The following is a 17,099-nucleotide window of genomic DNA, read 5'->3' as shown; positions in this document are numbered from 1 at the left end:
CAGGTCCACCCTATAAGAAATCTTCAGCAGGAGAGCTGCCCAAGATTAAGGTCAAGGGACAGTCTTTAGTTCCTCAGCTCCAGTGAGTTTTTTCCACGCAGATCCAGGATGCTGAGCTTCCACCCACTGCCCTAGAAGTAATATCAGGAAGACAACTGCAGGTGGCTTGAGGAGGTCCATTCCAGGATGGGCACTAGTCTGATCCCCACGTTTGCTTGGGTAAGGATGGACAGCCTCTTCCCTGTCCTCCTCTTGCTAACAGTTAACCAATAAACTCATTTCTGACTTTCCATACTATGAGTGCATGCTAGACAACATTCACATCATTCATCCCTAAAACATTCCATTCTGGTCTAGTTAAAAAATCACATAGAACTATCTTTACTCCAGAGACAGAGGCTCGGACTGGATAATTTAAAGAAAGTCCCAGGGAAGTCTCAATATAATAAGGAAAGACGTTTCTTTCCCAAAAAAAAAAAAAAACTTAAACACAGCCAAGAAGAGAAATCTATGATTCAAGCATTCAATTTGGAAAGGAACTGCAAATCGCCTAGGAATTTAAATTAGATATTACAGACCAATTTATTCAAGGATTCTCTATTCTATCAATTCACAGAATCTTCCAAAAAAAAAAAGAATTTATTTTTATTTTTGAACTTATACCAGTTTTAACCAAGAACAAATAGGATGATATCTTGTCTCTCAACTCACGCTCCTGGGTGTGTGGTCAGGGAAGAGGAATAAAACACAAAGTGATAAGTCAAACACCTATGTTAATCAACAGAAATTTTCTAAGAAACACAATTTAGTTAAGACCAACATCCAAAAGTGTCTGGAATAGTATCAAACAGTCTCAAAATGAAATCCAAGGAATAGACTGTCACATTGGAAACACAATTATTTGAAAAAACAAACAAACATACACCTGCTATCAAAGTAACCTATAGTACTCATTATGCATATGGGTTAAATGGCTCTCTTTTAAACTTTTGCCATATTTCATACGGAATAGTAATTGCACATGTTTAGCATGAATTATGACCATCGTCATTGCATTTTAGGCCATATCTATAAATAAAGCACCGTTTCCATTCCCGTGTCCTTTAGAGCACATCTATAATCAATTCACTCCCTTCACGGACGTGCCTCAATTCTGAAGCTGACACTGCACCTCAAGTTCTCTGCTCACACAGCACTGGCCATTTCACTATGATACAAGTTCTCTCTCATGAAAGCCCTGGCGACTCGATGCCCTCTGGAAGAAAACAGACAAGGCAATGATCTTGTCCTCTACTCACACGTCAGGCAGACCAGCACGGTGCGCACGGATAGGTCTATCACCAGCTCGCAATGCTCAGGTGCACGGGCCACGAAGAAGGGGATGATGATCTCGGCCGGGACGTAGAACTGGAGGGCATACGTGAAGAAGATGCCGATGGAATAGAGCAGCTTAACTGACTGGTACAGCCTGCAGAGAGAGCCGAGACACGTTCAGAGCCGGCTCTGTACGCTCATACACCAGCAATGAGAGTGCAAAACAGTCCCAAGGTGATTTGGCCATATCTATCCAAGTTACAAGCGCACGTGTCCTTTGGACAAAAAATTTCAGGTCTAGGGATTTATCTTGTAGATATACTTACATATGCGCACATACACTTACATAAAAAATAAGTTGCTGCAGCATTATTTAAGTCTGAAAGACTGAAAAGAGTTTAAATGTTAATCAGCGGGGAACTGGTTAAATAGATCATGGCACTCCCATATAAATGTTAATATGTAGGAGACAGAACTCCAGGCGCTGATGTGGTACGAGCTCCACGATATATGATGAAGTGAAAAAAGCATGAAGCAGTACAGTGTCGACAGTATGGTACCAACTGTCTAAAAAAGGAAAAATAGGGAAAAACACTCCCCTTCACACACACATACATGTGACATTCTTACATACACCAAACATCTTCAGGAGGAAACATAAGAAACTGGTAATATGGTTGTCCCTGAAATGGAAAATTGTAAAACTGGGGTCCTAGAGAGGCAAGTGGAAACTTAACATTTTCTGTATGCCCTTTGAACATCTGGAGTCTTTTCCACAGGCATATATCCTTTCAAAAATAAAAACAATTAAAAATACAAGGTGGAGGAGATTCAAGATGGCGGAAGCGTAAGACGCGGAGATCACCTCCCTCTCCACAAATACGTCAGAAATACATATACATCTGGAACAACTCCTACAGAACATCTACTGAACGCTGGCTGAATACCTCAGACTTCCCCCACGTACCTGGGTAGGGCAAAAGAAAAAACAGAGACAAAGAATAGGGACGGACCTGCACCTCTCGGAGGGAGCTGTGAAGGCGGAGAAGTTTCCACACACTAGGAAACCCTTCGCGGGTGGGCGGAGACTGCGGGGGGGCGGGGCGGGGGGCGGGGAAGCTTCGGAGAGACGGAGGAGAGCGCAGCCACAGGGGTGCGGAGGGCAAAGCTGAGAGATTCCTGCACAGAGGATCGGTGCGGACCAGCACTCACCAGCCCGAGAGGCTTGTCTGCTCACCCGCTCGGGCGGGCGGGGCTGGGAGCTGAGGCTCGGCTTCAGTCAGATCGCAGGGAGAGGACTGGCGGGGAGAACACAGCCTGAAGGGGTTAGTGCACCACAGCTAGCCGGGAGGGAGTCCAGGGAAAAGTCTGGACCTGCCTAACACGCAAGAGACTTTTTCTTCCCTCTTTGTTTCCTGGTGCGGGAGGAGAGCGGGTTAAGAGCGCCGCTTAAAGGAGCTCCAGAGAAGGGCGCGAGCCGCGGCTATCAGCGCGGACCCCAGAGACGGGCATGAGACGCTAAGGCTGCTGCTGCCGCCACCAAGAAGCCTGTGTGCGAGCACAGGTCACTGTTCACACCTACCCTCCCGGGAGCCTGTGCAGCCCACCACTGCCAGGGTCCCGTGATCCAGGGACAACTTCCCCGGGAGAACACACGGCGCACCTCAGGCTTCTGCAACGTCACGCCGGCCTCTGCCGTCGCAGGATCGCTCCGCATCAGTACCCCTCCCTCCCCCCGGCCTGAGTGAGCCAGAGCCCCCAAAGCAGCGGCTCCTTTAACCCCGTCCTGTCTGAGCGAAGAACAGACATGCGCAGGCGACCTACACGCAGAGGCGGGGCCAAATCCAAAGCTGAACCCCGGGAGCTGTGAGAACAAAGAAGAGAAAGGGAAATCTCTCCCAGTAGCCTCAGGAGAAGCGGATTAAATCTCCACAATCAACCTGATGTACCCTGCATCTGTGGAATACATGAATAGACAACAAATCATCCCAAACTGAGGAGGTGGACTTTGAGAGCGAGATTTATTACTTTTTCCCCTTTTCCTTATTCTGTGAGTGTGTATGTGTATGCTTCTGTGTGTGGTTTTGTCTGTATAGCTTTGCTTTTACCATTTGTCCTAGGGTTCTATCCGTCCGATTTTTTGTTTTTCCTTACTTTTTAAATTTTTTTCTTAATAATTTTTTATTTTAATAACTTTATTTTATTTTATCTTCTATCTTTCTTTCTATTTTTTCTCCCTTTTATTCTGAGCCGTGTGGATGAAAGGCTCTTGGTGCTCCAGCCAGGAGTCAGTGCTGTCTCTGCCTCTAAGATGGGAGAGCCAACTTCAGGACACTGGTCCACAAGAGACCTCCCAGCTCCACGTAATATCAACGGCAAAAATCTCCCAGAGATCTCCATCTCAACGCCAAGACCCAGCTTCACTCAACGACCAGCAAGCTACAGTGCTGGACACCCTATGCCAAACAACTAGCAAGAGAGGAACACAACCCCATCCATTAGCAGAGAGGCTGCCTAAAATCATAATAAGGCCACAGACACCCCAAAACACACCACCAGACGTGGACCTGCCCATCAGAAAGATAAGATCTAGCCTCATCCTCCAGAACACAGGCACTAGTCCCCTCCACAAGGAAGCCCACACAACCCACTGAACCAACCTTAGCCACTGGGGACAGACACCAAAAACAATGGGAACTATGAACCTGCAGCCTGTGAAAAGGAGACCCCAAACACAGTAAGATAAGCAAAATGAGAAGACAGAAAAACACATAGCAGATAAAGGAGTAAGGTAAAAACACACCGGACCTAACAAATGAAGAGGAAATAGGCAGTCTACCTGAAAAAGAATTCAGAATAATGATAGTAAAGGTGATGCAAAATCTTGGAAATAGAATAGAGAAAATAAAAGAAACGTTTAACAAGGAACTAGAAGAACTAAAGAGCAAACAATGATGAACAACACAATAAATGAAATAAAAATTCTCTAGAAGATATTAATAGTGGAAATAACTACTGCAGAGCAGAATAAAGAAAAAAGAATGAAAAGAACTGAGGACACTCTCAGAGACATCTGGGACAACATTAAATGCACCAACATTCGAATTATAGGGGTCCCAGAAGAAGAAGAGAAAAAGAAAGGGACTGAGAAAATATTTGAAGAGATTATAGTTGAAAACTTCCCTAATATGGGAAAGGAAATAGTTAATCAAGTCCAGGAAGCACAGAGGGTCCCGTACAGGATAAACCCAAGGAGAAACACGCCAAGACACATATTAATCAAACTATCAAAAATTAAATATAAAGAACAAATATTAAAAGCAGCAAGGGAAAAACAACAAATAACACACAAGGGAATCCCCATAAGGTTAACAGCTGATTTTTCAGCAGAAACTCTGCAAGCCAGAAGGGACTGGCAGGACATATTTAAAGTGATGACGGAGAAAAACCTACAACCAAGATTACTCTACCCAGCAAGGATCTCATTCAGATTTGATGGAGAAATTAAAACCTTTACAGACAAGCCAAAGCTGAGAGAGTTCAGCACCACCAAACCAGCTTTACAACAAATGCTAAAGGAACTTCTCTAGGCAAGAAACACAAGAGAAGGAAAAGACCTACAATAACAAACCCAAAACTATTAAGAAAATGGGAAAAGGAACATACATATCGATAATTACCTTAAATGTAAATGGATTAAATGCTCCCACCAAAAGACACAGACTGGCTGAATGGATACAAAAACAAGACCCGTATATATGCTGTCTACAAGAGACCCACTTCAGGCCTAGGGACACACACAGACTGAAAGTGAGGGGATGGAAAAAGATATTCCATGCAAATGGAAATCAAAAGAGAGCTGGAGTAGCAATTCTCATATCAGACAAAATAGACTTTAAAGTAAAGACTATTACAAGAGACCAAGGACACTACATCATGATCAAGGGATTGATCCAAGAAGAAGATATAACAATTGTAAATATTTATGCACCCTACATAGGAGCACCTCAATACATAAGGCAAATACTGACAGCCACAAAAGGGAAAATCGACAGTGACACAATCATAGTAGGGGACTTTAACACCCCACTTTCACCAATGGACAGATCATCCAAAATGAAAATAAGGAAACACAAGCTTTAAATGATACATTAAAGAAGAAGGACTTAATTGATATTTATAGGATATTCCATCCAAAAACAACAGAATACACATTCTTCTCAAGAGAACACAGAACATTCTCCAGGACAGATCATATCCTGGGTCACAAATCAAGCCTCGGTAAATTTAAGAAAATTGAAACTGTATCAAGTATCTTTTCTGACCACAATGCATTGAGACTAGATATCAATTACAGGAAAAAACCTGTAAAAAAATACAAGCACATGGAGGCTAAACAATACACTACTTAATAACCAAGAGATCACTAAAGAAATCAAAGAGGAAATCAAAAAATACCTAGAAACAAATGACAATGAAAACACAGTGACCCAAAATCTATGGGATGCAGCAAAAGCAGTTCTAAGAGGGAAGTTTATAAAAATACAATCCTACCTTAAGAGACAGGAAACATCTCAAATAAACAACCTAACCTTACACCTAAAGCAATCAGAGAAAGAAGAACAAAAAAACCCCAAAGTTAGCAGAAGGAAAGAAATCATAAAGATCAGATCAGAAATAAATGAAAAAGAAATGAAGGAAATGATAGCAAAGATCAATAAAACTAAAAGCTGGTTCTTTGAGAAGATAAACAAAATTGATAAACCATTAGCCAGACTCATCAAGAAAAAAAGGGAGAAGACTCAAATCAACAGAATTAGAAATGAAAAAGGAGAAGTAACAACTGACACTGCAGAAATACAAAGGATCATGAGAGATTACTACAAGCAACTCTATGCCAATAAAATGGACAACCTGGAAGAAATGGACAAACTCTTAGAAATGCACAACCTGCCAAGACTGAATCAGGAAGAAACAGAAAATATGAACAGACCAATCACAAGCACTGAAATTGAAACTGTGATTAAAAATCTTCCAACAAACAAAAGCCCAGGACCAGATGGCTTCACAGGCGAATTCTATCAAACATTTAGAGAAGAGCTAACACCTATCCTTCTCAAACTCTTCCAAAATATAGCAGAGGGAAGAACACTCCCAAACTCATTCTACAAGGCCACCATCACCCTGATACCAAAACCAGACAAAGATGTCACAAAGAAGGAAAACTACAGGCCAATATCACTGATAAACATAGATGCAAAAATCCTCAACAAAATACTAGCAAACAGAATCCAACAGCACATTAAGAGGATCATACACCATGGTCAAGTGGGGTTTATCCCAGGAATACAAGGTTTCTTCAATATATGCAAATCAATCAATGTGATACACCATATTAACAAATTGAAGGAGAAAAACCATATGATCATCTCAATCAATGCAGAGAAAGCTTTTGACAAATTCAACACCCATTTATGATAAAAACCCTGCAGAAAGTAAGGATAGAGGGAACTTTCCTCAACATAATAAAGGCCATATATGACAAACCCATAGCCAACATTGTCCTCAATGGTGAAAAACAGAAACCATTTCCACTAAGATCAGGAACAAGACAAGGTTGCCCACTCTCCCCACTATTATTCAACATAGTTTTGGAAGTTTTAGTCACAGCAATCAGAGAAGAAAAAGAAATAAAAGGAATCCAAATCGGAAAAGAAAAAGTAAAGATGTAGTATCATGCAGATGACATGATACTATACATAGAGAATCCTAAAGATGCTACCAGAAAACTACTAGAGCTAATCAATGAATTTGGTAAAGTAGCAGGATACAAAATTAATGCACAGAAATCTCTAGCATTCCTATACACTAATGATGAAAAATCTGAAAGTGAAATTAAGAAAACACTCCCATTTACCACTGCAAGAAAAAGAATAAAATATCTAGGAATAAACCTACCTAAGGAGATAAAAGACCTGTATGCAGAATATTATAAGACACTGATGAAAGAAATTAAAGATGATACAAATAGATGGAGAGATATACCATGTTCTTGGATTGGAAGAATCAACATTGTGAACATGACTCTACTACCCAAAGCAATCTACAGATTCAATGCAATCCCTATCAAACTACCACTGGCATTTTTCACAGAACTAGAACAAAAACTTTCACAATTTGTAGGGAAACGACTAGGGCTTCCCTGGTGGCGCAGTGGTTGAGAGTCTGCCTGCCGATGCAGGGGACACGGGTTCGTGCCCTGGTCCGGGAAGATCCCACATGCCGCGGAGCGGCTGGGTCCGTGAGCCATGGCCACTGAGCCTGCGTGTCCGGAGCCTGTGCTCCGCAACGGGAGAGGCCACAACAGTGAGAGGCCCGCGTACCGCAAAAAAAAAAAAAAAAAAAAAATGGGACAGGAGAGAAAGCCCAGAGATAAACCCACACACATATGGTCACCTTATCTTTGATAAAGGAGGCAAGAATATACAGTGGAGAAAAGACAGCCTCTTCAATAAGTGGTGCTGGTAAAACTGGACTGGTACATTTAAAAGTATGAAATTAGAACACTCCCTAACACAATACAGAAAAATAAACTCAAAATGGATTGAAGACCTAAATGTAAGGCCAGACACTATCAAACTCTTAGAGGAAAACATAGGCAGAACACTCTATGACATAACTCATAGTAAGATCCTTTTTGACCCACCTCCTAGAGAAATGGAAATAAAAACAAAAATAAACAAATGGGACCTAATGAAACTTAAAAGCTTTTACACAGCAAAGGAAACCATAAACAAGACCAAAAGACAACCCTCAGAATGGGAGCAAATGAAGCAACTGACAAAGCCAAACTTTACAAGCAGCTCATGCAGCTCAATATCAAAAAAACAAACAACCCAATCCAAAAATGAGCTGAAGACCTAAATAGACATTTCTCCAAAGAAGATATATAGATTTGCCAACAACATATGAAAGAATGCTCAACATCATTAATCATTAGAGAAATGCAAATCAAAACTACAATGAGATATCATCTCACACCAGTCAGAATGGCCATCATCAAAAAATCTACAAACAATAAATGCTGGAGAGGGTGTGGAGAAAAGGGAACCCTCTTGCACTGTTGGTGGGAATGTAAATTGATACAACTAATATGGAGAACAGTATGGAGGTCTCTTAAAAAACTAAAAATAGAACTATCATATGACCCAGTAATCCCACTACTGGGCATATACCCTGAGAAAACCATAATTCAAAAAGGGTCATGTACCAAAATGTTCATTGCAGCTCTATTTACAATAGCCAGGACATGGAAGCAACCTAAGTGTCCATCAACAGATGAATGGATAAAGAAGATGTGGCCCATATATACAATGGAATATTACTCAGCCATAAAAAGAAATAAAATTGAGTTATTTGTAGTCAGGTGGATGGACCTAGAGTCTGTCCTACAGAGTGAAGTAAGTTAGAAAGAGAAAAACAAATACCATATGCCAACACATATATATGGAATCTAAGAAAAAAGGAAAAAAAAAGGTCAGGAAGAACCTAGGGGCAAGACGGGAGTAAAGACACAGATCTACTAGAGAATGGACTTGAGGATATGGGGAGGGGGAAGGGCAAGCTGTGACAAAGTGAGAGAGTGGCATGGACATGTATACACTACCAAACGTAAAATAGATAGCTAGTGGGAAGCAGCCGCATAGCACAGGGAGATCAGCTCGATGCTTTGTGACCACTTAGAGGGGTGGGATAGGGAGGGAGGGAGACGCAAGAGGGAAGACATATGGGAACATATGTATATATATAACTGATTCACTTTGTTATAAAGCAGAAACTAACACACCATTGTAAAGCAATTATACTCCAATAAAGATGTTATAAAAAAATGCAATATAACTCCAACAAGCCTATTTATATCCTTCCCATTTAATTCAGTGCTCCCTAGAATCGGACAGTGACCACACAGGGCAAGAGGCAGGAGCAAAATCCATCTTTGCATTCCACTAGGGTTACTATCCTACTACTGCTTCATGTGTAGCTTCTCAGGGAGACTGCTGACTCACCATGGGACATGTCTATCTTATCCCAGGCCTAGGACTGTGCAGAGGAGTAAAAAGGTATCATCAGTAAGTATTCACAGATCTGACTTGATCATTAAAGGGAAGGACACTGCCCCTAAGCAAAGCTCCACTTCACATAAGACCCTCATGCATTATGAAGTGAGAAACACAGACCTCCCTGCCTTGGAAATCTACTTAAAAGTGGTGATTATATTGTGCATGACGCATACTGAATTCCTCTGTGGTCGAAATTAATACCTAGAAGATGTTCTAATGCTATGAGCAGAACATCCTGGAAGAAACTGAGATTGACAAAATGTCTTACTTGTTCCAAGAAGAGATGATAAAAATCCTTGGGGAAAAAACCAGCTAGTGGCTCTATAATTAAACTCAGTGCAGCACCGAAGCCTTCTGGAGTGCTGGCAAGTCGAGAATCAGGATAGTCACCTGCTGGGATGGCCAAATAAATCACACCCGAATGGAGGCAGAAAGATCAGGGTAGCTGGGTTTGAAACATCAGAGGAAAGAAGACAGATGCTCAGCTATGGCTTCAGATTATGTGGGCTGCTTCTGCGGCCCCTGATCCACTTATCTTCACTTATGCGAGCTACCACCCGACTCTTCTCTCTTGAAAGGGCAGGAACATTTGGAAATTTAAAAGCAGGCATCAGAGGGAAAGAGAAAGACTTTCAGAAAACAAAAGCCCATTTCAGGGCTACCACTTGGCTGGCCATACAACAAACCTAGTCCCCAAAGCCCTGCTGATTAGGGTGTCCTGTGCGAAACGCTGATACTCCTGAAAAGACGTTTTTCTCGATTTTCTCAATCTGTCCTTGTACAATGCCTCACTGATCAGAGTTCTAAAACCAGACTGGCCTGAAAGGTTATTCTGATCCCTAGGGCATTCGACAAGCTTCTCAGAATCTGCTCACGGCTGCTCTCTGCAATGAAACTGTAATCTTCCGAACAGAACTGCTGCTGAAGACACACCCTGTGACATCTACCTTTTTAGGAAGCATTTCAGTGTGTCTCAGTGCTTCTCTACAATACAGCAACCATGACTTAGGGAAAATGAGATACAGAAGGGTTCCCAAGCATCCCGGGCCCACGGTGAGAGGCTCCATCTGCACCTGCACGTGGAGCAGGTGACAGCCATGGGACAGGCACAGCAGAAGCTGGGAACCAGGCAGGTTTGCCCTCCTCTTTCTCCGTCTATTTAGAACGGTTCAAGGTCAATGGACTGGATGCTTGACCATTCTGGGCTCAGATCTCCGGGGAGAAATGGCAGCGTCAGTCAAGGGATCAGCCAATCCATGCAGCGTCCATTTCCATCGGGATGACTCACGCAAAGCATAAAGCTCTTGCAGCATCCTACTTCCCCATAGCGCCAGTTCAGTATTAGAAAGCTCACACACGTCTTTTGCTCTTCCTGACAATCCTGGCAGAAATGACTGTTCTTATTTCCCAGAAAGGGGAACTGAGGCAGTGAGAAGCTGTGATCTGTCCAAGGCCGTAGAGCTGGGACACGGCAGATCACCTCTATCCTCTGGGCCCCACTGGCTTCCTGGTAACCTCTCCTCATTTATAAATGCCTCACAGTCTCAGCGCTTAGTCCTCCTTTTCATTCAAAAACTTTTCACTGGGTTTTGATCGTACGCCAGGCACTGTGCCAGGGGCTTGGAGTAAAATGACGAACTGGACAGTTGCTGCCCTCAGAGCTTACAATGTAGGGAGATCACAGTACAGGTAAACAGACAACTACAACACAATGGGAGAAGAATTAGGACAGGATCCTCACGGGACTCCAGGGCAGCAGAGAGGAGGGCCACTGACCTAGACTTGAAGTTGCTGCGGCTGAGACATCAGAGAAGTTTCTCAAACAAAGTGACGCCCAGGCTGAGTCCTCCTCACTGAGAAGGAATAAGGTAGGGGTGGGGCTAGAGCCTGAGTGGCCCTGACTGTACCTGAAGGTTTCCTGTTTATCATAAGAACTAAAGGAAGCCTTTGAGCCTTCTCAATGGGCAAGTGCATGACTGCACTAAGGGTTAGATGGCTCACATGGGTAACAAGAGGAGAACAGATGGGGAGAGAGAGTCAGACCCAGGCAGGGAAACCAGCCAAAAGGCTTACTGGGCAGCCAAGGAGGGATGGTGCTAGGCTAGGGGCTGGTGGCAAGTGAGAGCTAAAGTGAAGTGGGCTGGGGCTTCCCTGGTGGCACAGTGGTTAAGAATCCGCCTGCCAGTGCAGGGGACACAGGTTCAAGCCCTGGTCTGCGAAGATCCCACATCCCGTGGAGCAACTAAGCCCGTGCGTCACAACTACTGAGCCTGTGCTCTGGAGCCCGCGAGCCACAACTACTGAGCCCACGTGCCACAACTACAGAAGCCCATGCGCGTAGAGCCCGTGCTCTGCAGCAAGAGGAGCCACTGCAGTGAGAAGCCCGCGCACCGCAATGAAGAGTAGCCCCCGCTCGCCACACCTAGAGAAAGCCTGCCTGCAGCAACGAAGACCCAACGTAGCCAAAAATAAATAAATAAAATAATTTTTTTTAAAAAAGTGAAGTGGGCTGATTTAAGAGATAGGGAAGAGGAAAAAATCACATTCTGACCCTCATTAATTTTTTTAAAAACCCAGTGCTCCCAGGCTTCCATCCTCCCCAACATACCAACAGTTGGGCAGGTTGAGGGTTATGCTCCCTTGGATGTTAGCTCCAAATTGCAGGTACCCCAGACACCCCAGGCTGATGTAGAGGACAGTGATGATAGCCATTCCCACATAGAGGATGAGCGAGAACTTCCGGGGATCCTTCATTTTGTTTTCAAGGGGCAGAACCTAGGAGAGTAGTGAGAGAAGAGAAAGCATAGAATAAAGCAACATTAACGGCCAATGACAACAACAAAGTAATATTCTCAGAAAAAAGTAACTTCTCTATCCCCAACTTCCCCCAAAGCACATCTGTCCTTGACTAGACAGACAAATGCAAGCTGTTCCTCATTAGTTGCGCTTACCGAGCTGGAGGAGCTCTGGAGCCTGCTGTCTAAGCAGGAAGTCCCGGGAGGTAAGGGCGGGCAGGCCCGGAAGCCAGGACTCCTGGCACAGCCTGGCTCTTTGCCTCCGGCTACAAGATCCCTGTGGGCTGGGAGTGCTGTTTGCTCCTCAAATGCAGGTGGCATGGCACCCAGCAGGCCCTCTCGCATCATGCCCACCCAGCGCAACAAGGAAGAGACACGGGTGGTGGCCCAAGCCAGCTGTACCTCACCTGAAATCACAGCTCTACTAACCTGTCCCAAGAATGCAAAATGCAGGTCAGGGAAAACTGCCACTCCAGTTCCCAGAAACTGTCTCCTTACCTCAAAAGGGGTGGGCACTAGCAGTGACAAGTGAAATCTCCAAGTTAGAGAAACCGAGAGGACCCTGGAGGTTGAGGCTCGTGGAGATGTATAACAAAACCCCGTTTCCAGACTGTTTCAAACCACTGATCCTCACGGTCTTCTCCCTCATAGCAGAGAACTTTCTTTTTTTTTTTTTTTTAAATTTATTTATTTTATTTTTGCTTGCGTTGGGTCCTTGCTGCTGCACACGGGCTCTCCCCAGCCATGGCATGCGGGCGTCTCATTGTGGTGGCCTCCCCTGTTGTGGAGCACGGGCTCCAGGTGCATAGGCTGCAGTAGCTGTGGCAGGCAGGCTCAGTAGCTGTGGCTCGCGGGCTCTAGAGCGCAGGCTCAGTAGCTGTGGTGCCCGGGCCTAGTTGCTCCACAGCATGTGGAATCCTCCCGAACCAGGGCTCAAACCCGTGTCCCCTGAATTGGTAGGCGGACTCCCAACCACTGCACCACCAGGGAAGCCCAGGACTTTCTTTAACATTAGCCAAAGCCAAGGAAAGGCCCCTTTTTTTTTTAACACTTAAAATTTTTATTATGAAAATTTTCTTTTAAAACATTTAAGTATAGTTGACTTATAATGTTGTGTTTAATTTCTGCTGCACAGCAAAGTAACTCAGTCATACATATATATATATTCTTTTTCATATTCTTCTCCATTATGATTTATCACAGGTTATTGAATACAGTTCCCTGTGCTATACAGTAGGACCTTGTTGTTTATCCATCCTATATGTAATAGTTTGCATTTGCTAACCCCAAGCTCTCAATCCTTCCCTACCCCCGACCTCCTGGCAACCACAAGTCTGTTCTCTCTATTTGTGAGTCTGTTCTTGTTTTGTAGATATGTTTGTTTGGGTCGTATTTTAGATTCTACATATAAGTGATATCAGATGATACTTGTCTTTCTCTTTCTTACTTTATTTAGTCTGATACGCTCTAGTTGCATCCACATTGCTGCAAATGGCATTATTTCATTCTTTTCAATGGCTGAGTAATATTCCATTGTGTGTGTGTGTGTGTGTGTGTGTGTGTGTGTGTGTATGCCACATCTTCTTTATTCATTCATCTGTCCGTGGACATTTAGGTTGCTTCCATGTCTTGGCTATTGTGAACAGTGCTGCTATGAACACAGGGGTGTTCAAATTATAGTTTTGTCTGGGTAGATGCCCAGGAGTGGAATTGCTGGAATTGCTGGATCACATGGCAACTCTATTTTTAGGTTTTTGTTTCAATAAATTTATTTTTATTTATTATTTATTTAGGCTGTGCTGGGTCTTCGTTGTGGCATGTGGGCTTCTCTAGGTGCAGCGCACCAGCTCTAGAGTGCGCAAGCTCAGTAGTTGCGGCGTGTGGGCTTAGTTGCGATATGTGGGATGTTAGTTCCCCGACCAGGGATCGAACCCGCATTGGGAGCGAGGAGTCATAACCGCTGGACTACCAGGGAAGTCCCTATTTTTAGTTTTTTGAGAAACCTCCATACTGTTAGGAAAGGCCCTTAATGAAGGCTGGTTCGTATAGGGACAGGGAAAATAGCAAGTGTGACTGTGACAACCTTCATGATCTGCTGTCAACGGCCCCTGGCTGGCCTGACTCCCAAAACGTGAGTCACGGCAACATCAAACTGCCCCCGCCCCCCCACCCCCACCCCCCCCCACCCCCGCCCGTCCCAACTGTCTTTGATCTTGTCGTTATGCTCATTTTCCTTGAGGGAAATGAGGCAGAGCAGGTCTGAGCCAGACACACCCTTTGAGCCAGCTGCCGGCCTGGGGCTCTGGGGCGTATCACTGCTCTGTATCTCCAACTGGCCCTCAGCAACCCTGCCCCCCACCACCCCCACCACCACCCGCTGCCCGGCTCAAGGGGCTCAAGCTTCAGTTGATCCACAGCCAATGAGAAACAGTTTCTAAGCTTTCCTTCGGTTTCTTTCTATGGAGAGTCTCAGGAGCCAGAGGGCAGGGTGCCCATCTCCTCCAGCCCAGCCAGCCCAGGTCAATGGTGCAGAAAGAGAGAGAGCACGGGAAATCCCAGTGAGTCCACTGCTCTTACCCGTCATGCCCAACAGCCCTCAGATCCAAACTAACAGTCAAAACAGCAGTGTCTCTATTGTAAAAAGAGAAAACATGGACAAATCTTGAAGTAACAGATAATGACGATTACAGAATCACTCTGTATCCAAGCCTCAGCTAATGAAATGAAGCAAAGAACAATTTCTGCCCTGTGCTGTTAGGGGAAATTGACAAATGCAGTACAACGTTCCTAAAGAAACCCGGGCATCTTTCCGCACTCACTCAGCCTCTTCTTTCCAGTCCCGAGTGCTCGGGACCTCTTTCTCCTGCTATAATACAGGCCCCTTCAGGCCTCTGCCCCAGCAGCAGGGAAACCATATATGTCTGTGAATCAAGATGAGCCATTCTGGGGCTTCCCTGGTGGTGCAGGGGTTAAGAATCCGCCTGCCAATGCAGGGGACATGGGTTCGAGCCCTGGTCTGGGAAGATCCCAAATGCCACGGAACAGCTGAGCCCGCGCTCTAGAGCCCGCGAGCCACAACTACTGAAGCCCACGCGCCTAGAGCCCATGTTCCACAACAAGAGGAGTCACCGCAGTGAGAAGCCAGCGCACTGCAATGAAGAGTAGCCCCCGCTTGCCGCAAATAGAGAAAGCCCGCGCGCAGCAACGAAGACCCCATGCAAAGATAAAATAAATAAATAAATTTATTTAAAAAAAAAAAAAAGATGAGACATTCTTCTTGGGCAATGAGAAGCCCCAAGAGCAAGCACAGGGAAAGGTTCAAAACCTCAGGACAACCATGTACACACAATCACTCGAAAAGCCTCCCCCATGTTGTTAGAGCCTCACGTTCCATGGACACCACCTGGGCAATTCCTCAAATTGTGACACAAAATGTCCAGCTTCTAGGTTTTCTTAAAAGTGTATAAGGTGACAGGACAATCAGATGGGGACAAAAAGATATTCCATGAAAGAAGTGTCTTCCCATTTCCTAAGCCCTAGGTCAGCAGAGCTAATAACTTTCTTCAGAGAATACTGGACATTCATTATGAAAAGCACAAATAAAAACCAAAATAGGTACACCTGAGTGACAGATCCCTCCCTTTAGGAGAAGAATTTGGTGGAATCACAGCACCAACATGGGGAAGCTGAGCTAGGATTAAAGGCTACTCATTTATACAAGGAAAATACAGCTCAACAGTGTTCCAGGGCAGAGAATTCGTTCATAGGTTTATTGATTTAACAATAAAATCAATAGTATTATTAATGAAAATAAAAAGTACTTATGCTCACCGTATGTCAGAGACCGTACAAAGCACTTTACACATATCTCATTTAATCCTAACAACTACTAAACATTAAGCCCACTTTTCAGAAGCAAACAATGAAGGCTCTGAGCAGGCGAGTCCTTGCACAAGGTCACACAGCTACTCTCTGGCAGAGCCAGGACTCACCCCAAGTCAGTCTGAATCTAGATCCTGTGTTCAGAATTGCCCGGCACTGCTGCTTACTGCACACACAGGAGATGAGTGTGCAACAGAGAGGGCTTGAAGGGAAACATTCTCAAATTACATACAACTTACTTCCAAAACCTGGAGCTGGGAAACTTCAGTGGAGTCTTTGAAACGCTGTTCATTAACTGGCCAATAAGACTCAGAAGATAATTTCTAATAGCATTCCTTAAAGCAGACCTCAAGGACACTGAGGGCACCAGAGAATCACAGTGCAACTCTTACCATCCCGATGCCTTCAAATGCAAAAATGGCCGTGCCAAAGAACAGAGGGTAGGTCTGCCAGGATGCCACCAATGGGAGGAATTTGGGGTCTGGGATATCCTGAAAGAGAGAAAATAAAACAGATCAAAGGCTATACAGAGATTCATGATTTCAACCCCAGCATCAGACAGGTCAAACCTTTCCTAAGTTTGGGACAGGTGACTTGGGGACATTTATATTCTTTCTTTCTTTTTTTTTTTCCATCGCTGAGAAAACCCTACTTGCTTTGGGGAAAGATTACACCAAAGTATCATTAAAAACTCAAATGTTGGGACTTCCCTGGTGGCGCAGTAGTTAAGAATCCGCCTGCCAACGCAGCGGACGTGGGTTCAATCCCTGGTCTGGGAAGATCTCACATGCCACGAGCAACTAAGCCCATGCCCCACAACTACTGAGCCTGCGCTCTAGAGCCCGCAAGCCGCAACTACTGAAGCCCGTGCACCTAGAGCCCCTGCTCCGCAGCAAGAGAAGCCACTGCAATGAGAAGCCCGTGCAGCACAAGGAAGAGTAGCCCTTGCTCGCCGCAACTAGAGAAAGCCCACACAGCAACAAAGACC

At 44.5% G+C, this 17,099-nt stretch overlaps 1 protein-coding gene across 5 annotated transcripts in view; it reads right to left on the bottom strand.

The window, feature by feature from the left end:
• The window catches only part of SLC36A1 (solute carrier family 36 member 1), a 166,850-nt gene that overhangs the window by 123,529 nt on the left and 26,222 nt on the right, over window positions 1-17,099 (bottom strand). For 4 of the 5 annotated variants that reach the window (XM_067732329.1, XM_067732328.1, XM_067732331.1 and 1 more), the window contains 3 exons: window positions 16,504-16,602; window positions 12,043-12,209; window positions 1,299-1,468 (listed from right to left, as the gene is read on the bottom strand). In XM_067732329.1, coding sequence (XP_067588430.1) covers window positions 1,299-1,468; window positions 12,043-12,209; window positions 16,504-16,602 — 436 coding nt within the window. The remainder of the gene's footprint in view (window positions 1-1,298; window positions 1,469-12,042; window positions 12,210-16,503; window positions 16,603-17,099) is intronic. The other variant, XM_067732330.1, reaches the window with a different exon arrangement.

Source organism: Pseudorca crassidens, chromosome 3 (genome assembly GCF_039906515.1).
Source record: "Pseudorca crassidens isolate mPseCra1 chromosome 3, mPseCra1.hap1, whole genome shotgun sequence".
Lineage (NCBI taxonomy): Eukaryota > Metazoa > Chordata > Mammalia > Artiodactyla > Delphinidae > Pseudorca > Pseudorca crassidens.
This window is presented reverse-complemented; position numbering and strand designations above follow the sequence as displayed.